General features: G+C 35.6%; 1 protein-coding gene across 3 annotated transcripts in view; it reads left to right on the top strand.

The window, feature by feature from the left end:
* CSMD3 (CUB and Sushi multiple domains 3) overlaps positions 1–22290 on the top strand; it is a 1231016-nt gene that overhangs the window by 1197713 nt on the left and 11013 nt on the right. For all 3 annotated transcript variants that reach the window (XM_066379371.1, XM_066379370.1, XM_066379369.1), the window contains 5 exons: positions 2128–2201; positions 9630–9741; positions 12399–12578; positions 15358–15423; positions 21573–21731. In XM_066379371.1, coding sequence (XP_066235468.1) covers positions 2128–2201; positions 9630–9741; positions 12399–12578; positions 15358–15423; positions 21573–21731 — 591 coding nt within the window. The remainder of the gene's footprint in view (positions 1–2127; positions 2202–9629; positions 9742–12398; positions 12579–15357; positions 15424–21572; positions 21732–22290) is intronic.

Genomic DNA, 22290 nt, shown 5'->3' with positions numbered 1-22290 from the left:
GTTTTATCCTAGAAACTATAGTTGACTCAATATGAAAGACAAATGTAAAATGAAGCAATTAGAGAAACATAAAATGAATATTGGTGAAACATATATTACCTTTAGCATGAAAAACTTCTAGAAGAAACACTTGAAATAATGTTTTTGTTTATCTATAAAATGATAAAGAAAAGAAGTTTCATATTAATAGCATCATTAAGTATTAACATCAGTATAGATCTTTAACATTAATAAAGCATATTGAAGTGAAATTAAACTTGCTCCAAAAATATACAAAAGATACGTTGATTTAAAAATGACTCTGAGTTCATTTTTTTAATTTGAATTTATTTTTTAGTTACATTTCACATACAATATTGTATTAGTTTCAGGTGTACAACATAGTGATTAGACACATATATACTTTATGCAGTGATCACTGGATAAGTCTATTACCCATCTGTCACCATACGTATTTATTACATTATTATTGACTTTATTCCCTATGCTACTTTACACCTTTCTGACTATTATTATAACAGGCAGTTTGTCAAAGAACATTTCTATAATCCTAAAAGTAAGTGCCACATTTCGTAAACTAACCAGATAACCTGTCATACAAACTAGCCAACTGAGAGAACACTGAAGATTGATCCCACAACTTTGGCATCTCTGGATTACTCTCTGACCAGCTGAGCAACCATACCATTCTTATATTTGAATCTCCTACAGATATCAGGGAAAAATTCAAATAACTAAATCCTGTGTCTGGAATAAAACAACTCTTAATTCTTGAAGGGATTATTACGCTACCTGAAATTGTCATTTAGCAAAGTCCTTGGGCAAATATTTTATGCATATGTTCTTCTTTCATATTCTTTATTTTTCTTTAAATTATTTTTCTACAGAGTCAGTTGCAGGTCAAGTGCATTTATATTACAAAGTTTCAGAGTTCAAGAATTGTGTAATTTATATAAAATGCAATTTACCTAAATTTTTTGCTTTAGGATTAGCAGTCTACTGTTCATGGTGAGATGCTATTAAATTTACACTCTTTATTATTACCCAGGTGTATGGCCAGTAGCCGCGGCCATCGCAGCCATTCACATGCAGGTTCCCATTAGATTTGGACAGACGGTAAAGAAACAGGGGGGCCAAAGAATGGTGGGCCATTCCTTTATTCTGGCCTCACAACTGGCCGACAAGTAAAAACACACAGGGCACCAAAACCCACTCACACTTTCTCTAGTTCCACAGCCAGGAGACTCTTTTCCATTTTTTCATAGAAAAAAAAGGCCCTCACCAGTCTAAGTCACTTCTGGTTCCCCATCTGCCAACATGGCTTCTTACTCTGCAAAACTGCCTTCTCTCTCCTTCCCTTCCATCTTGGCTTCTTCTTCTCCTCCTTCTTCTTCCTTCTAAAAAATCCACCTGGGCCCACAAAGACCCCTCCTCCAGCACACATTAGTATAACAATGGCCCTTCCCAAGCAGGAAGATAATTAGCAGTTTCACAGATCACATACCTGGGCAGTGGCCATTTTTAACAATAAAAGTGAGAAAACATAAAAATCACATTTTGCAAATTTATTTGCCCAACACTGGGGCTATTTTTATTTTTTATTTTTTATTTTTTGTATTTTTCTGAAGCTGGAAACGGGGAGAGACAGTCAGACAGACTCCTGCATGCGCCCAACCGGGATCCACCCGGCATGCCCACCAGGGGTGATGTTTTGCCCACCAGGGGGCAATGCTCTGCCCCTCTGGGGGGCGGGGGGGGGCATCGCTCTGCCGCAACCAGAGCACTCTAGTGCCTGGGGCAGAGGCCAAGGAGCCATCCCCAGCGCCCGGGCCATCTTTGCTCCAATGGAGCCTTGGCTGCAGGAGGGGAAGAGAGAGTCAGAGAGGAAGGAGGGGAAGGGAGTGGAGAAGCAAATGGGCGCTTCTCCTATGTGCCCTGGCCGGGAATTGAACCCGTGTCCCCCGCACACCAGGCTGACGCTCTACCGCTGAGCTAACCGGCCAGGGCCCACTGGGGCTATTTTTATTAAAGCTGATATCACTTAAAATTATTTTGCATAGGAGAAATGTAAATTTAAGTATAACTATAAATGTTAAAGAAATGTTATGTTTTAAATCTTCATTGCAGAACCCACTCGTACCTCATGTGAAAATCCTGGGGTGCCACGGCATGGATCTCAGAACAATACATTCGGATTTCAAGTGGGTACCTTAAATAAGTATTTCCATTTCCTATAACACTACATCCTAAGGCTTCTGCGGTTCCTGTGCATATAGTCCTGTTGGCTCAAACAAAAACAACATTAGGTTTATATCTGCATTTATAAAGCATATTTCATAAAGGTAACAGGGAATAAAAGAGTGGAAGTAAATGGAAATTATGAGAAAAAGAAAAACACTTCAGGAATAATAGCCTAACTGACCATAAAGTTAAAAGAAAAAAAAAATTGAAGATAGCTCTGAGCATAGAAAAATCCATGTAGTAGGTAGTACACGACAGAGGGTTAGAAAGAGTAGATGAGGGAGGGAATGAGTCAAGTCTGCAGGAAAATGTGGGACAGTGCAGAAAAGTATACATAAAAGTATTTCTGTTTCCTAATGTGTATATAATAAAATATCTCTTACACATTGTCATTGATGTGGGGAATATCTAAAGAAGCAATTTCACCATGACCTATTGTTGTACAACACATATACAATTCTTGAGCATGCCAGTCATGTGTGGCTGACTTTCTTGTTCTCTGTTTCTCCAATTTAGAGTTTATGTAGATATTCAGCAAGTTTTTCATTACAGGGCCTAGGGGGAGCCAAAGTGTATACTGATTCTGAAGGGAAATTGTTAGTTTACACATTACCCAACTGCCTTGTGTTGTGGGCTTTTCTAAATTGTGCTATTTTGTGTAATTCGGTGCAAACCTGAAGAACATCCATTTCTAAAGAAAGCATTCACCAAAGGTGCCATATTTTTTGTTGTTAAAAATAGTATTTATTTATCTATAGTTCAGCCTCAGTATGAACATTGATTTGATAGCATTTCCAATTATTCCAGCTTGCCTCAGGCCTGTCTAGATAATACAAAAGTGTAAAAACCTTTCTCAGTCTCTATTATATTAGTGCTTTTAGAAAACATTAGATTCTTAGGTACATAAAAGGTTTTATCAGTTTATCTAAATCCTGAAAAATGGACAACCAGCTAAACAGCATTAGTCCTCATCATTTGGACAAGAAAACTGAGACAGAATGTGACTGAGCTTTGTCACAAAACAAGCCATTGACAATATCCTGACAGAATACAGAATTGTGATGTTAGTGTCTATGCACTAAATCAAGTGATTTTTCTGAAATATCATACTTGAGTCCTTTCCAATAAATAACCTTTAAGATAATGGAAATAGAAATGAGTAAAATTGAGTTTGGAATAGTCATCCAATGGAATGATTAAAATTCTTAACTCTATGTTATAAGAATTTTATTATAATCATTAAAATGTACAAAATTAACCTAATCCTAAATTCATATTATCTGGCTAATAGAAATATATTAGATTATTATATTCTATTCTAATTGTGAATAGACTAGATTTCAAATATGGTAAAATGCATTTATAATTATATTAATCTCATTATAATTGCAAATGATATATTGAGTATGTTAATTAAAGATATCAATTTTTATGTGCATATGACAGGTATGTGTGTACATGTGTGTATATATATATATATACTAATTATATTTACTATATATTTATGTGCTAATTATATTTACTAAATATAGAGACTACAAATTTTAAAAATTCTAACTAATATCAATTTATTGGTAGATTTCAAATGAATATGGTCTTATATAACTAGAAGTGGTGTCTTTATCGGTTGAGAAAAACTTGTAAGTAACAGAAACTGTTTTGAGCTGGCTTAAACCCAAAGCATTACAAGCCATGCTCCATGTATGTCTGAGACTACAAGACAGAAGGAATCAAGTGAGACTTATCAAGCCCAATTTTAGGAACTGGGCAATGGTCTTTTTCACAACTCTTTTTACCTCCTCTTTTCTCTCTGGAGATTGGCCCTCTGGCCAGGGGTGCATCGTTTCTGTTTACATCCCAGCCACGTAAAGAAAGTGATTAATTGCCTCAATCTCAGTTCCAAATTTCCAGAGAGAGAGAGAGAATCAAAATGTTCCAGCTTCTGTGTCTCCCCTTGGTCTTTTCAGGCGGTCAATGGTGAGTTAAGTAGAAACAGCTGCAGAACACTATTTCTGGGAGGGACAAGGGAAAGGAGAACGTTATGAATTGTAGAGGCACTCCAATCATTTTCTTCATTTTTTTTCTCATTTCTTCACTCTTCTTTTCTATCCAGATTTATCATAGTAGACTGTTTTGGACACAGATAATATATCATCTAATAATAGAGATGAAAACTCAAGTATTGTAAAAAATGCTCAACATAATTTATAAATTTATCTAAAATATTGAAAATTGGAACAATTTTTGCTGAGAAAAGATTGCCAGTGAAAAGAGTAGCTGTCAAGATGATTGATAAAACATCTAGGTTAATTACGGGGTAAATGCCAAACACATATTTCTCTAACTGCAGTATCACTCTGTAAACTGAGCTCTGAGGATTGGAAGACACATTATTTAGATTTAAGACTTGTTACATAAAGCTGTTATAGACATGATAGTTCTAATTTTGACTTTTATATGCTTAACTCCAAGATGTTTAACACTAAGTTAATCATACCAAAATAATCATGGTGGTTGTATGTGATTTCTACTTTAGAATGAAAATTTGTACATAAGTTCATTAAATAAGGCAAATATGTTACTTAGTGTTTTATTATCTCTAAATAATGAATATGACAACATCCATTTTAAAGCAAAAAACCTACAAATTTTATATTAAAATCTTCCCAATTTTTTTAATTCAAACTCACAAGATAAAACAGGAAGCTCAGGATCAAATGGATGCTCAGTAAAGACTCTCCTTTGCATCTCATCTTAAAAATGTTATTCCTTTTTTTAATGATCCTACCTTTACTTCAGTTTTAATAACCTTAATTAATGTATGCCTTTTACTAGAAGTTATCTCAGTTTTGGGGGCAGTAAAATGTATAATGTGAACATGCTAAAAATACAAATAGAAATGTTGTTTAAATATATTACAAAGAGGATATAAATCTTTGAATACTTAACTATAGATATATTTTGAAAGTTGTTAGGACTTTACTGCATATTCAAGTTAAATAAATGTGTGATGTTAAAAATCAGACACAAATGAACATTGTGATAAAAATTCTAACAAAATAAGAAAGAATCATTTACTATGAAATGTCATGAAAGGGAAAAATAGATCTTATTTAGAAAGTTCTAAATTTTTGCAAAATTTCAATAAATTTTGTATTTAGCTTTCTAAACTTTATGACTTAGGAACTGAGAGATAACATTTAAAAGAAGGACTGATAAGTTAAAGATGTCATATGTACTAATTGGATCTGCCATAACATTTTATAATGCACATAACATGCTGATTTGAGCCAATGTAAGGTAATTTTTATTTAAACGTTGCTATAATTAAAACAATATGGATGAATTTTAATTCCTGATATAAAAATTTCCAGTATTATTTTATACATTGTATATAATTGCTTATACAAACAGTACTTTTTATTAGTAAATATTGATGGAAAAATTTACATAAATTATTTTTTCCTTGAATTTTTGGAAGTAGGTAATGCAAATTTTTGTTACTTATTTTTTACAAAAATTCAAATTATATTTTGTATATTAGAAGTTATTTAGAATCAGAGGATCTGTCATGGCAAGTCAGAAAAAGATGGAGAGATATGTAAAGTCTATTGCTAAGTGGATTAATCACTGTCAAAATTGTTAATTAATGTACTCATATTTGAAGAACATTTTGATGGTTGATTTTAATACAACAAATTTAGAATAAAAAGTAATCAATTATTAAGTTTGTATAACACTAAATATTAAATATTACATATATATTTGTAAATCACAAAAGTCATTACATTTTTAGTGATATATAAAAATCATTAAATAGATTGTTATATGGTATGTGGTTAATATCTAAATCAGTATTTATGGCAACTTCAGAAAAATGTGCAGGAATGATGAAAGTAAGCCTTAAAAGTAAAAGTAAAAGGCCCTGGCCGGTTGGCTCAGTGCTAGAGCGTCGGCCTGGCGTGCAGAAGTCTCGGGTTCGATTCCGGCCAGGGCACACAGGAGAAGCGCCCATCTGGTTCTCCACCCCTCCTCCTCTCCTTCCTCTCTGTCTCTCTCTTCCCCTCCCGCAGCTGAGGCTCCATTGGAGCAGGGATGGCCCAGGCGCTGGGGATGGCTCCTTGGCCTCTGCCCCAGGCGCTAGAGTGGCTCTGGTCACAACAGAGCGACGCCCCGGAGGGGCAGAGCATTGCCCCCTGGTGGGCGTGCCGGGTGGATCCCGGTCGGGCGCATGCGGGAGTCTGTCTGTCTCTCCCCGTTTCCAGCTTCAGAAAAAAAAAAAAAGTAAAAGTAAAAAAAAAAGTATATTCTTTCTAACATGTTTTATATTTCTTACCAACATAAATGTTTAACAAAATAATCCAAATGTACCCTTTAAAGAACAAATAATGATTAACATAACTAACTGTATTAACTAAAGCACAGAAGGTTATCAGTGTAGTTTAAGAAACTGATAGACAAGTTAAAACATTTTACTAATCAAATAATTTTATATTAAATTATTTGTCTGCTTTTTTTCAGTTGATTCAACATTTTTGAGACACTTTTCTAAACTCTCGGTTCATGGGTTAAATAACATACAGTCCCCGACCTAGAGAAGCTAATATTTTGGTATTTGGGTCAAATGAAATAGATGATTTCATAGGATAGGTAATAACATTTTTGCCACTGAGAGGTGCTAAGAAAGCATATATTAAGAACTGTTTTCCTAATTTTTTTGCTGCAGGGAAGTCTTTCTAGAAATATTGTTTGAGCTAAACCCTTTAGGACAAAACTAAGAAAAGAAAGTTTGGGAAAGGCATTCCATACAGGAAGAATAGCATAAAAATATGCATGCATTCAGGGAACTGAAGAACTTCAATATTATCATATATGGGCACCATTTGACTAAATAATGCTGGAAATATGGTCAGTGGTCAGATTATGGAGGCTTCTATCTGCCAAGATAATAAAAAGTAACTTTATCCTATGGATAATAAGCCAGTGAAGATTTTAAGAAGAAAAATGATGCAGCTAGACTTTCATGTTAAATAGATCACTCTGTCAAGTATATTTAATGAGGTCAAGATTGGAGAAATAGAGACAAGTTAGAAGAGATGATTATAGCAATTATCTGTGACAGTCTTTCTCGATGTGTGGTCCATAAACAGGCAGCAGCAGTATTACCTGGAAACTTGTTGGGAATGCAGAATTTGTGTATTGGTAAGTCGTCCTGGTGATTAAGACATCTGCTAAAGTTTGAGAACCAAAGCTTGTAGAAAAGATGTTGAGAACTAAAACACGTTACAGTATATAAGTGAGAGAGAGAAAAGGGGACAGTTTAAGAAAGATTTAAGAGGTAAAATTGTCACTATTTGGTGGTTAATAAAATGAGGGAAAATTAAAGCATAGAAGGTAGCACCAATAACTGACATCTAGACAAATGTAAGATTGTTGGGTTGATAGAGGTGATGGGTTTTGAAGAACTGTTCGAAGAACAGAATTGCAAAATCCAAATGATCAGTCACATCATCTAGTCCGTATGAGAAAGTCAAAATGTGTGACACCATATTGCCCAGCCTCAGGGGTATGTGAATGTCATGCTTTGGAACACAATTTGAAGAACTCTGTTTATATATGGAATCCAGTATGGAAAGTGCTTCCTAGAGTTGAGCAATATAGTAACCTTGGACAAAATGGGGGATTGAGGGATTACATATCTCTAAAAGCCAAAACAAAGGTGTTTAGAAGACATAATACTAGGTAACTGGAAGGTTAAAGGTTGTTAAAAGAGAATTACTATTGGAATAAGAATTTTCTGGTGTAGTGTAGTTCTGGCAGCTAATGAGAATGTGATAAATGGTGATTTAGCTGGGAAAGCAGAAAGCAGGGTGTCTGTGGTAGTCCTAGAACAGTAATTGTGTATTCCCAACTCCATTCACTGTGAAAGGCTGATGGTGCAGACCCTAACTATCACTTACCTTGTCCTCCACCTGTAATCATTTAATAAATACGAGCACTTTTTCCTTGTAACATACTATATACAAGGAGCTCCCTTCCCCCATCTACTTCCACAAGACAGTCTAGCTTTCATCCACTCAAATCAAAAAACCCGTGCCAGCCTCATAATTGGAATTACCATTTATCATTCACTTTGTTTAATAGTTTCTTCATACAATAGCTAGTTAATTTCTAAAGGTATTATTTTCTGCACAAATTTTACTTGCTTGCTCTGAAAGCTTTAGCAACTTCGTTTCTATGAAAAGAAGATTTCAACTGTCACAGCTTCTGACTTAATATTTATAGCTAGAATTTATTTAAAACTTATGTGCCATCCCTGTATAGAGTAGATTATGTATTCTACTTTATTTAATCCTTAAAACAAATCGAACATCAAATAAACTTATTATCCTTATTTATAAATGGAAGGTTAAGTCACAAAGATGAAGTATGGTCAGACCCAAAGTTAAAACCAAGTATATGTTACTCTGGAGTCTGTTTCCTTTTTAACTATATTTTCTTGCCTCCCATTTCACCCCCATCTCCTCAGGTCACTGTGTGAACTATCCATGTCAACCAATGAAATGTACTCTCCTTTTTTTTGAACTACATGATGTGCATTTTAACCTCCATGCATTTTCCATCATTTTCTTATATTTTCTACTTTTATATCAGTTGCTCTCAAACTTTAGTGTTCATTAAAATCACCTAGAGGGTTTATTAAAGCACCAATTGATAGGCCCTGCCCTAAGAGTTTCTGATTCAGTGGGTCTGGGGCAAGGTCCCAGAATTTGTGTTTCTAACAAATTCCTAGGTGATGGTAAGGTTACTTATCTAGTGACCACACTTTAAGAGCCATTGATTTATATATGTATGTATGTATCTCTATTCTGCATCCTTGAAATCTCAGTGCAAATTGCACGTCTTTATTGCATATTTCTGTCACCATTCCAACCTTCAGTAAATGTTTTTTTAATCTAACATCATATTATCATTACTGTCTCCAATATTCATTTGCCTCTTATGCTGTTAATTATTTTATTTCCATCTCTATCCTTACCCATCTTTATATCTCTATCTGTTACTCTATCTTATATTTATATGTAGCTTATTGACCTTTTAGTACCTATGTATATTCTTACATTATGGCAGAAACTTTGGCACTTACGTATACTTTGGGTACACAACTATTTGATGGTGATATGTACACAAAGAGATCTAAGGTTTTTTTCCTTCAGCCTTGACTTTTCCTCCCATTTTATTTTAAATCAAGTTTCAATTTCTTTTTCTACTTCTACCACGCATAATCTCTTTTGAAAACATTTTCTCGTTCTAAATTTTTTTCTGTTTGTTTCCATATTTGAAGTTGCATTGGGACATTTGTGTTTTTTCCTTGTGATTTGCTACAGGTAGGAAGTGTTGTACAGTTTCATTGCAAAAAAGGCCACCTCCTCCAGGGTTCTACAACACGGACTTGCCTTCCTGACCTCATGTGGAGTGGAACTCAGCCTGAGTGCCTACGTAAGTAGCGTGGCTAAGGACACATTTGTACTTATGGTGGGTGAGAATTTGCATGCTTTTTTTTTCTAACTGTGAAAATAAAATTAAATGCATATAATTGGTGTATCACATTGATGTTTTAGACTATTATAAAACGTGATTCATGTATATAATTTTATTACTGTATCTTTACCGTATGTCCATTGGGAAGTAGTCTTTCTAAAGAAATCAGAAAGCATGAAGCACAATTTTGTTCTTTCGGATAGCTCGTGTAATTGTGCTCTGTTTAGTCACCTGGTAAATTTATGATAATTATTTTTTAGATGTATAGTTCTACATTATGAATCTGAAATACTCAGGTACAGGAGGCTCCACTTAACAAGCTTTACTTGTGAAACTGTCTGAGAAACTGAAGAATGCTAGAAATACCCATGTAAGGAAATATGTGTAAACACCTTAGCCAAGAATTTTAATACTATCTCAGGATTTCTTGGAGCTTATAGATGGGCACTGACCCTAAACTGAGAATATTTGCTATACAAATTAAATTAGAACCAACTCCAAAGTCACTAAATATTCTTTTGTAACTTGCTGTTAGAAATGCATTTTAGCTCGTGAGTTACTTATCTCTTCTTTCCCTCCCATCACCTCTTTTTATCTCCTCCATCTTTTTAAATTCTGATCTTCTTGGGATAAAAATAAAGAGTTAAGCAATAGGTGAATGGTATATACCTTTCAGGATTTGCTGAAATTAAAATAAAACCTGTGAATTTACTCTAGCCCAAATAATCATGGAATTCCTTATGGCCTTGAAGCTTATTAAAAAGCAGCAGAACACAACACTATGTCATGTGACATTCCCACTTGGTTTATATTATATATGGCAAAATCCCTGGTTTATATTTAAATATGGCAATATCCCTCAAATGAGAATTCCTCAGAGTGTGTACTTCAGAACAACCATGTGGAATGTAACTAGGTATTGATATTTCACAGTAAACCAAGACTATTTGATGATCTGCATTTGAGATATGATGATTTAAATGAAGTTAAACAGCTTCTGTTATTGCAAAGCATCTCAAAATTTTAATATTTGTATAGTGTGGGGGTTAAAAATGTATCAGAGACAGATTTGTGTTTATCCTTGGCAATATTTTCCCATGAGTATTAAATTTTTTAACTGAATTATATTAAATATGAACCATGTAATGTTTATTACATAAGTGTTAAAAAATGTTATGTATAGCTTTGTAAATTTCTATTGAGAAACAAGTGGGAAAATTTTTTTTCAAAGAAATTTGTCCATAGAACACTCTTCAGAGACTACCTTTAAGGATTTTTATTCATGAACAAATCATCAGAAATATTGTCTCATTTAAGGGGAAAATTTCTTGTAATATCTATTTCTGATTGAGAAAGGAATGGTCTTTAAAAGACACAAAACAGGTGAGCCCTGGAGGGTTGACTCAGTGGATAGAGTGCTAGCCCGATATACGGACGACCCGGATTTGATCCCCGGTCAGGGCACACAGGAGAAGCGACCTAGCAAGCAGTAGCTTGATTGATTCAAGCATCAGCCCCCAGTGCTGAGGATAGCTCAGTTGATTCAAGTATTGGCCCCAAATGGGGGCTGCCTGGTCGATCCCAGTTGGGGTGAATGCAGGAGTCTGTCTCTCTATCTTCCCTCCTCTCACTTAAAAACAAATAGATAAAATTAAAAAAAAAATTCAAAGACATGCAATAAGTGAACTGGGGTCAGGGCCAAGAAGCACCATAAGTATAGGTAATGGAATTAGGGAGAGGAAACAGGGAGAAAGGAGACACAAAATTAAATGAATAAAAAAAACTACCACTAGCATATAACCACAAAATATGGCCAGAAAATTTTATATATAAGTTAATATAATAAATTAAATATTGTAAAATAGTATTTACTTAATTGGTTAGAAAATTTTAGTTAGACAATTTTAAAAGGTATGCTATAGTAAGATCTTTTAGGTTCTTTGAAATGTAATTATGTATTGTGACTCCCTAAAATGATAATATAGTATACATCTATGAACTTAATTAACTACAGTCATTTTCTTTCCCTTCAGTTTAGCTATTAACATAATGTTCAAAAGATTGTTGTTTGTGCCTGACCAGGAAGTGGCACAGTGGATAGAGAATCGGACTGGGATGCGGAGGACCCAGGCTCAACCCCGAGGTTTCCAGGTTGAGCGCGGGCTCAGCTGGTTTGAGCAAAGCTCACCAGCTTGGACCCAAAGTCACTGGCTTGAGCAAGGGGTTACTCGATCTGCTCTAGCCCCACAGTCAAGGCACATATGAGAAGCAATCAATAAACAACTAAGGTGTCACAATAAAAAACTAATGATTGATGCTTCACATCTCTTCCCATTCCTGTCTGTCTGTCCCTGTCTATCCCTCTCTCTGACTCTCTTTTTGTCTCTGTAAAATAAAAAATATTAAAAAAAAAGATGTTTTTTTGGGAAATGCTAGTCTATGAATATAGAATGTATATTTACATCCATACATTTCCTTTGTTTTATTAGAATAATTATTTAAAAGTATGTACATAAAGGCATTAACATACCTTTGGAGTACATCATGACTTCAAGTCTAAAAATATTTTTAACATGTCAATAAAAATGAACATCTTTCTCTTTTTTTAAATATAGCCCACAGCTGTAAACAGCCGGAAACTCCTGCTCACGCCAATGTGGTAGGAATGGACCTTCCATCCCATGGCTACACACTAATATATACCTGCCAGCCTGGCTTCTTCTTAGCAGGTGGCACAGAACATAGGGTGTGTCGCTCTGATAACACCTGGACTGGAAAAGTGCCTGTTTGTGAAGGTAGGTTTTTTTCCATAAAACCTTTTCACAGAAGATACTGTACTATTAGAGACCAAAAAAATAATCAATTGAGAGTAGCTTAGGAACAAGGGAAATTTGCTGGCTTACTCTAAGGAAAGGAGTGATGTAGTTACTTCTGGACCCAAAAGCACAAAAATATTATTCAGGTCTTTTTAGCTTCTTTTTCATGTTCTGTTTCTTTTTCTTGCCTTTGTTACGTCTAGCTTGCTATTCATGGCAGGTGGACTAATGTTTTACGGATGACCAGAACATAACACCACAGGCTGGGTGACTTAAAAAAATATAAATTTATTCTGTCACAGTTCTGGAGGCCAGAAGTCCAAAATCAAGGTGTCAGCAGGACTTTGTGTCCTCCGAAGGTTCTAGAGAAGAATCGGTCCTTACTCCTTCCTAGCTTCTGATGGCTTGTTGCTCTTCTTAGAGTCTATTGGCTCCAGCTGCCTCAGTCTGACTTCTACCTTCATCTTCACATGGCCCATCCTACATATCTCTATATGTCATCTTTTATTATTATTAAGACACTAGTCATTAGATTTAAGGAGTGTTTCAGGATTATTTCACCTTAACAGCCCCAGCTAATTGTATCTTCAAAGTTCTTATTTCCAAATCAGTTCATATACTGAGGTTCCTAGTAGACACAGATTTGAGGGGAACACTGTTGAATCCACTACAGTGGAGAAAAATTGCCTCCAGGGTTCCTGGCTCCTATACTTCTGGCGAGTAACCCTGGTAAAGTCCCTCCCAGAGCTTGGTCATGATAGCACTCTTCAGGAGGAGTTTAGTAGTCACAGTTTTGAACAGATTCTATATCCAAGTCCATTACTCAGCCAGGGTGATGTGGTACATTGACCATTTCTAGGTGGAGTGTCCACTCCTCTTCCTGCTTGAGCAGGACAGTCCCCATCTGGACAAAATGGAAGGAATTTACAGGAGGAAGTAGGGTTATGTTTCCAGAAGAAGGAACGAAGGAAATTTTTTTGAATTCTTGATAAAGTCATGAATAAACTACCCTTTTCTTTTATTTTTTTCATTTTTTTATTGATTTTAGAGAGGGAGGAAGGAGTAGAGAGAGAAATTGATTTGCTGCTTCACTAATTTATGCATTTATTGGTTGATTCTTAACCTTGGTGTATCAGGACAATGCTAACCAATTGAGCTACTGGGCTGGAGTTGTTTTATCCTTTCTCCTTTTTTATTAGACATTCTAATTTGTGATCTCTTGCAGAAGTCACAACTGTTAATGACTATCTTTCTTGAGATGTTTTTACCTTCTCCTTTTAGCTAGCACATTACTGTTTTTTTGAAGTTTACATTTTTGTTCATGGTAGAAACACCTATGGTGTGAGATCTTCTTTTATACTTATTTATTTGTCGTAGTGTTTCTCTACTCTTTGTCCTTTCATCCGCTCCTCCTCAACTAGAATTTAATATCAATAAAAGCAAAAAGGATTTATTTGTTCAGGGTTTACAGCTGTAATTTTAGCATCTAGATCAGTTCCTCGTCTGTCAAAATGTTCAATAATATTTGAATAAATAAATATGTTATTTCTTCATAATTCTGGATATCTGTTCTCCATTTTTTAATATAAATTATATGTATATAAAATTGTATATATATAAATTATAAGCTTATTATTATATTTTCTACCCATACTTTCTAAAGGCATGGTTTTTAGCCATCTCTTTGTTTTATTCTATATTCTCTCCATAGGGAAGGTCATTTAAGCCAGTAGCTTCAACTGTCTCCTTTATGGATATTATTTGTAGGTTAATATTTCTGTAATTGATAGCTTATTTATCTGCTCTTAGCTCTAGACTTATATGTTCAGTTGCTTAACTGACATCTTTCCCTGAATCCTTCAGAGACATTTCAATACCCCATATATGTAAATCTGAACACATAAATTTATTTTCACCATAGTCTTATTTTGCTGTTCCCTATCTCAGTGGTGCCAATATCATATAGTATATACATAGAAATCTAGTAGTTGTCTTTGGCATCTTCCTATCCCTTTACATCCACCAGGATTTCAACAGCTTTTTATCTGTCTGCTCTTCTGTTTCATCATCACTACTACAGTAGTCTCCCTGAGGATTTCCTCTACTGGGACCACTGCAGCAGCCTAGTAACTTCCCTGCCACGTCGATACCCACTCCTTCCCAACTTGTTCTCCACAGTTCAGCCAGAGTGACGTTCACCGAAGTCACTTCCCCTTCAAACCTTTTAAAGACATTACATTGTCTTTAGCATAAAGATCTAAGTCTCTATACGGTCTATAAGCACAGCCTGTTGTGACTTCTGTTACTTTCCAGGCACATTTAGTACCCCACATAATTTCCTTGGTTTGAACTACTTTTTGGTTCACCTTAAAACTTTTATTTTTGAAAAAGGAACCCAACACAAATGATTTCTGCCTTTGCAACAACGCCGTACCCTCATTCCTCAGCTTTTATTTTGGAATCAACTGTTTCCATGGTAGATATGCCTCTAAAATAAGAAACAATGTCCCATGATATGGCAGCACTAATCTTCCCCCTTGTTACACTGAACCATAATAGGGGTAACTACTGAACTTGTTAGCTGTACAATAGGAATTTTGAGTGGAGACGGAGGTGCTGTGGGGAACAGGAAATTCTAGAGAAAACCATAAGATATGTCAGAGAATATAATTGACAGGTATCACATTTTATTGGTGTGTGTGTGTAGGTGTTATTTATCATGTTAACTTTTATAAACATTTTTATTTTTTTTTCATAGCTGGTTCCAAAATATTGGTGAAAGATCCAAGACCTGCACTGGGAACACCCAGCCCAAAGCTAAGTGGTTAGTAACTTCATGGCTTTACTAGAAGTCATGATTTCTAAAAGTAATCTACTGTTTTTCAAAAAAATGAATATCTATTTATAAAGTTATATTTCAGTACATGAAAACTATGTATCTATTTGAAATTTAGAATTTGATAGTTTGTATCATATGATATTGAATTTCAAGAGTGTAAAACTGTGACATGTCAGTACTCCAAAAATGTTATTTATAGTGCTCTCTATAAAATTTCCTTTCAAGAGAATCTGCAAATGACTAAATAATAATAGCAATTATTTTATTTAAAATTTTAAAATAAAAAATGAGATGTTATATAAAGATTTTCAATACAGATTTTGGAAAAAAAGAACCAAATTGTATTTGTTATATGAGTAAAAGTTTAGTTACTTCTAAAACTCATTCAGTTTATTTTTAAAAAGCAAATTTTAAAACCAAGCGTAGTTATTAAAAATATGTGCTTTGAGCCTGACCAGTGGTGGTGCAGTGGATAGAGCATTGACCTGGGACGGTGAGGTCCCAGGTTTAAAACCTGGATGTCGCAGACTCATCCAGCTTGACTGAGGGGTCACCAGCTTGTGCATAGAATTATCGACATGACCCCGATCACTGGCTTGAGCCCAAAGGTCACTGGCTTGAAGCACAAAGCCGCTGGCTGCAGCCTAAGGACTCTGTCTTGAGCAAGGGGTCACTGGCTGGGCTGGAACCCCTGATAAAGTCATATATGAGAAACAATCAATGAATAAAGTGCTGCAGCTACTAGTTGATGCTTCTCATCTCTCTCCCTTCCTGTGTCTGTCTCTCTCTGCCTCTGTTTTTGTTTCTCTATCTCTTGCTGTCTCTTGCTTAAAAATAAAAGGGCTTTGAAATCCTATAAACTTGATGTAATTCCCATGTTATATACTCCCTACCCTATGACTTGGGATTATTTTATATAGTTTCGCCTGTATTCATTTATCTGTACAAAACAAATAATGATTAACTTTTTAGAAATGAACTTAATGAAGAAGTGCAAAATGCTTCACAAATAGTAAGCGTTCATATACTTGAGCTGATCATGTAGTATTAGTCAGTATTTTATTTACATGACTTAAATGAAAAGACACTAATGAAATTAGGGGCTTAGGGCCTAATCTTCACCTTGGAGATAGATTTGGCCCAGTTGTGTTGAGTCAGGAACAGTCATAGGATCTAATTTTAGCTGGGTTCAGAAATCCTCAATGTACATGTTATAAAACTGGAGTGTCCGCAAAACTCTGAAACACTGATTTATTCAACACAGCAGTAACAGACCGAATGTCACTAAAGCAATCAAAGAATATGTCAACGTAAGAGGGGAAAGTTAACAATGGAGTCAGAAAACCATAATGGTTAATCAATGCATAGATTTTTCTAAGGGAGATGCTATATCAGGGAGCAGAGGAGTACTGTGAATAGGAACTACAGCACATCAAGTGTAAACCTGGACTCTCCAGGGCAAGACAGGGCCAGTGTTGCCAATAAATAAACCAGGCAGACAAAAATAAAAATTAAAAAAGAGTATGGAAAAACTGAACAACATGATAAGTTTGACCATGGCACAAATGTAATGATTTCTGCATCAAACAATTATAGAATATATATATAGATATACTTACCTCAGAGGCACATAGGACAGCTATAATAATTGATCCTATATTAAGTTATAAATAAATTTACATATGTTTTAAAATACAGTCTTTCCTGATTATGATACAATTAAAAGTTAATAAGAAAATGGATACATTTTATAAATTTTTGAATGTTTGGAAATTAAGAAAAGAATTAATGCTGATGAATCAATCATGATTTAAAGATAAAATTAAAATGAAAAATATAATATTAGAACTTAGTTATATTGAAATCTCAATATCAGAATTTAGGAACAAAAGTTGTGAGAGAAATTTATACTCTTAAATCCTTACATTAAGAAGAAAGTCTCAGAATTAGTGAGTTGAGTGTTCCTGTTAAGAAGATTTAAAAAAGTATAACAGAATAACCAAAAGAAGGCATAAGTCACTGTAATAAAAGTGAAAAAACAAATAAACTCCAAAGATACAACAGAAAAATCTAAGGCCTGGCCAGTTGGCTCAGTGGATATGGATGTCCCGGGTTTGAGTCTGGTCAGGGCACACATGAGAAGCAACCAACTGCTTCTTGTCCCCTCTCTCCCCCTTCTCTCTCTCTTCTCCTCTTGCAGCCAGTGGCTTAATTGTTTCAAGTGTGACCCAGGGCACTAAGGATAGCTCTGTTGATTTGAGCAGCAGCTTCAGATGGGGTTTGCCAGGTGGATCTTGGTCAGAGCACATGCGGGAGTTTGTCTCACTAACTTCCCTCCTGTCATTAAAAAAAAAAAAAAAAGAAAGAAAATGGAAAGAAGGAAGGAAGGGAGGGATGAAGGAAGGGAGGGAGGGAAGGACGGGAAGGAAGGGAAGGAAGAGAAGGAAAGGAAGAAAAATCTAAATAGAGCCCAAGTAACTTGTTTTAAAAAGAAAAAAACAAAGTGAAAAATTTCTGGTAATATTGATCAGGAAGCCTGGCCATCAGTGGCACAGTGAATCAAGTGTCGACTTGGAGTGCTGAGGGACAAATAGGCAGTAATTGAAAATGATTTGTCTGACCTGTCACCACAGTAGATAAATCATTGACCTGGAACACTGAGGTACCCGGTTCAAAATTCTGGGCTTGCCTTGTCAAGGCACATATGGGAGTTGGTGTTTTGATGTTTTCTGCTCCCCCCTTCTCTCTCTCTCTCTCTCTCTCTCTCTCTCTCTCACCTTTATAAAATGAATATAAGTAAAACCTTTAAAAAAAAAGAAAATGTTTTGACTTTGGGTGATGGGCACACAACACCATCAATAATAGTTCAAGTGCTATAGAGATGTTCACCTGAAACCTATGTACTTTTACTGATCAATGTCACCCCATTAATTTAACTTTTAAAAAGATAGCATTTTTTAAGAAGCTAAGAATAAACAGAAAATATTTTATAAAAAATATTCAATATCTATTTATGATTTAAAAAAACTGTTAATAAATTAGAAAGGAAAGGAATTTCTTTAATCTGAGTAAAGGTATCTATAACACTAGAGCAATGTCATCTTAAATGGCAAAATGTTAGAAGCATTTTATTTAATTCATGAATGAGACAAAGTGAGTAGATTACTCAAAAGAAACAAGAATGAAATTTGGCAGCAGTTCAGAGTCAGGAGCATGAAACTATTTGGCAAAGCTGTGAGGACTCTGAAGCAAAGTATCTATTCAAATATGTCTTAGAAGAAAAATCATGATCATCATTGTTTTTTCTCCTTTTTATTGATACCCTCATCAATGGTTCTTGGGTGACACTTTAGAGTTTATAAATTGCCAATTATACAATCACATTTAAGTCCCCAAACAGACTTAAGAATGGAAAGGAGTATTATCATGCCCATGTACCTGGGATATAGATGAATAAATAGTGCCTGCCTGTCCCACTCTACCATGAGTTACATTACTCAGTTATGTATGGGGACCAGGGGGTGTGGCATGCTGGAGCTAGTAGGTACAGGCTCATCATAGCCAATTCTGCACATCTTCAAACTACTCTCAGTGATGTCATATTGGTAGTTTGAAATCTGCCGTTATGGAAATAGTTATACCATAGAAATCAGTAAATGCTACAAATCTGGTGTGTTGTTGTTTGTTCTGAAGAATCATTTGTTAAACATTTACGACCACATCAATGATTCATCTAGTGTACTTTGCTGCAGCTGCTACCCACTTCTTTCCACTATTTCACTATTTTCTTCTGCCACTAGGTTCTCTTATCTCCTTCAGCCAACACCCCTTAATTTCTCTAGGCACCATGGGCAAAATCATTAGGTGTAGCAGATCTTCGTTAGAGGTTCAGGGGTAGCAAAGAGTAATTATAGTATGGGGCAGGGGAAATGGACAATCAGAGATATAGCAACTCCTGTATACTGAATGACTCCTCCTCCTCTTAGTCCTACAGCTGAGTCTGTGCCTGATTTTTGTGATACAGAGCACTGTGGCTTGTTACTCCTTCCTGCAATCTTGTTCTAGATATATTTTTTTAAAGCTAACAACTTGGCGTTGCTTATGAAATTGAGAGCTTTTGTACTCGTACACTGTATTGAACTGTTAGGATATGTTCCCCTATACATACAGAGCATAACTGTGTGGTTCGAGGTTTGGGGAGGAAAGACCACTAGAAGGATGACTTGGGAAAGGTCACAGGGGCAGGACTATGAATTTTTCATGATACTAACTACATGTCTGCTAGTTATATGTTTTATTAGCAACTATGCCGTGAGCTATAAAAATCTCGTTTCCCTGTTTCCAACCAGCCCCCAAGCCCCATCCCCTCTGACATCTGTCCGTCTGTTCTCTATATCTGTGAGTCTGCTTCTATTTTTTCTGTTGGTTTATTTTGTTCATTAGATTCCACATATGAGTGGAATCATATGGCACTTGTCTTTCTCTGACTAGCTTATTTCACTTAGAAGGGATTAAGCAAAGAAAAATAACTTATAAACACAGACAATAGTATGGGGATTGCAGGAGGGCAAGGGGGTGAAGGAGAATAGAGGGGAGTAGTTGGTGACACAGGCAGACTTGACTTGGGGTGGTGAATGTGCTCCTGAAACTGTATAATTTTATTAACAAATGTCATTCCAATAAATTTCAATATTTTTTTAAAATAAAGCTTTCCTGTTTTTTCTGTAGAATAATACTAATAACTGAGAAGATCAGATGACTGATGTTAATAATTCAAGGGGAAAAAAGGCTTTTCTCTAAATCTATTTTATTTACTCACTCACCTAAACAGGCATGGCTCCATTGAATAGCTCATTTCTTGGGATGTGATTTATTATGATGGGTAGGATTAATGGGGACTTCTCTCAGCCTCTTTCTTCCCAGGAGCTGTGCAGACTTCGACATACCTAATTTATCTAACTGTAAATGACATAACTAGTTTATATAAATGTACAAAGTCTTTTTTTGGTATATATCTAACACAAGGAGTGTTTCTTCTTCATATGGAAGTTTTATAACATTTAGAATATACTTTAATTTTGCCATGATTTGTCTCTCTCCCATGACAATTAGACAATTTTAGTGACAAATATTCTAAAAATACCTTTAGCCTCAAAGATGTGAATATGGTGAAGCCCTGCTCTTCCTCAGGAGCCTGTTATTGGAGTAACTGAACTAGTGCTTTGTATGGGGGACAGAGTGTCCCTCCTGACAGCCTCCCAGGGCTATTCAGTGACGGGAGAGTTAAGTCTATATTCTTCCTCCTTTGAACCTGTTACCAATACCAGGAGAAGAAAAGCAGGCCTCTTGGACTGGTATAAAGACTTACTTGGCTTGCCTGACCAGGCTGTGGCATAGTGGATAGAACGTGGAACAGGGACACTGAGGATCCAGGTTTGAAACCCCGAGGTCGCCGGCTTGAGCACGAACTCATCTGGTTTGAGCGTGGGCTCACCAGCTTGAGCACGGGTCACTGGCTTGACCATGAAATCATAGACATGACCCCATGGTCGCTGGCTTGAGCCCAAGGTTGCTGGCTCAAGCAAGGGGTCACTTGCTCTGCTGTTGCTGCCCCCCCCCATCAAGACACATATGAGAAAGCAATCAATGAACAACTGAGGAGACAAAGGAGCCGCAATGAAGGATTGATGCTTCTCATCTCCCTTCCTGTCACTCTGTCTCTCTCTCTGTCTCTGTCACAAAAACAAACAAACAAACAAACAAAAAACTTACTTGGCTCAATAAAGTCATTCTATTTTCCTCATGAAATAAAGATATTTTAACTGGAGACAAAGTATAAGTAAACTTGATCTTTAACTGGGCTCTAAGTGTAAGTCTCATGTCTTTAATTGGTGATGTTTATTTATCTTTTATTGATGACTCATGTACAAATCTAGGTTATTACCATTTTGGTTTATTCTAAAATAATGAAAACAGTTTATGTGAAGAATTCATTTTATAACACACATTCCATATTATTGTTATTGAGCCAATATCATTATCCAATAAACTAATACTCATTAATCTAGTATTGAAGGTTTCTATTTACAGGACGCCATAAAATTAATGTGTGTGTTTATTTAATCTGTTCACAGTTCCTGATGATGTATTTGCCCAAAATTATATATGGAAAGGCTCTTATAACTTCAAAGGAAGGAAACAACCCATGACCTTGACAGTGACTAGTTTCAATGCTTCCACGGGGAGAGTCAATGCCACACTCAGCAACAGCAACATGGAACTCCTGCTTTCAGGTATCACATCAAAGAACAATAATGGATGCCTCCATGCCTTCTTTTCCATCGTTTCATCATTGTTCATTAGTGATTTTTATGCTGTGACTTTTTTTATTATATTAATAATTCATTCAGAAATAAGGCTTTCTGGTTTTTGCACTAATGCATAGATAGATATTTCTATACAAATAGAAGTCTCCATGATACTGAACAAAACTCCCTCAAGAATATTTTTATGTAGCTTGAATCAGGCATCATGAAATAGAACAGAATGTGAAATTTGAATATAACTGAATCTTCCTCTATTCTCAGAACACCAAAGACACTGCATCTATGACAAGCATTTTATTTTAAGGCCACAAAATCACTTCTTCAAATAAAAATGTTTAGGTGAGCACCATTAGTTGAGACAGTAAAGGTAAAGACGAGACTTTAAACAGACATAAGGGATCCACACCACTATTCATCCGCTCGGTCTTCTCAAGTTTCTGTTTTCTTTATCTGGTGCATGTTTCTCTCATTATCTTTGATGACTGTTTCTTTCTGACATTCAGATGTTTCCTCAAATGTCTTCTTG

The sequence above is a fragment of the Saccopteryx leptura genome, chromosome 3, assembly GCF_036850995.1.
Source record: "Saccopteryx leptura isolate mSacLep1 chromosome 3, mSacLep1_pri_phased_curated, whole genome shotgun sequence".
Taxonomy (NCBI): Eukaryota; Metazoa; Chordata; class Mammalia; order Chiroptera; family Emballonuridae; genus Saccopteryx; species Saccopteryx leptura.
Note: the sequence above shows the minus strand (reverse complement) of the source record. Positions and strands in the feature narration are given on the sequence as shown.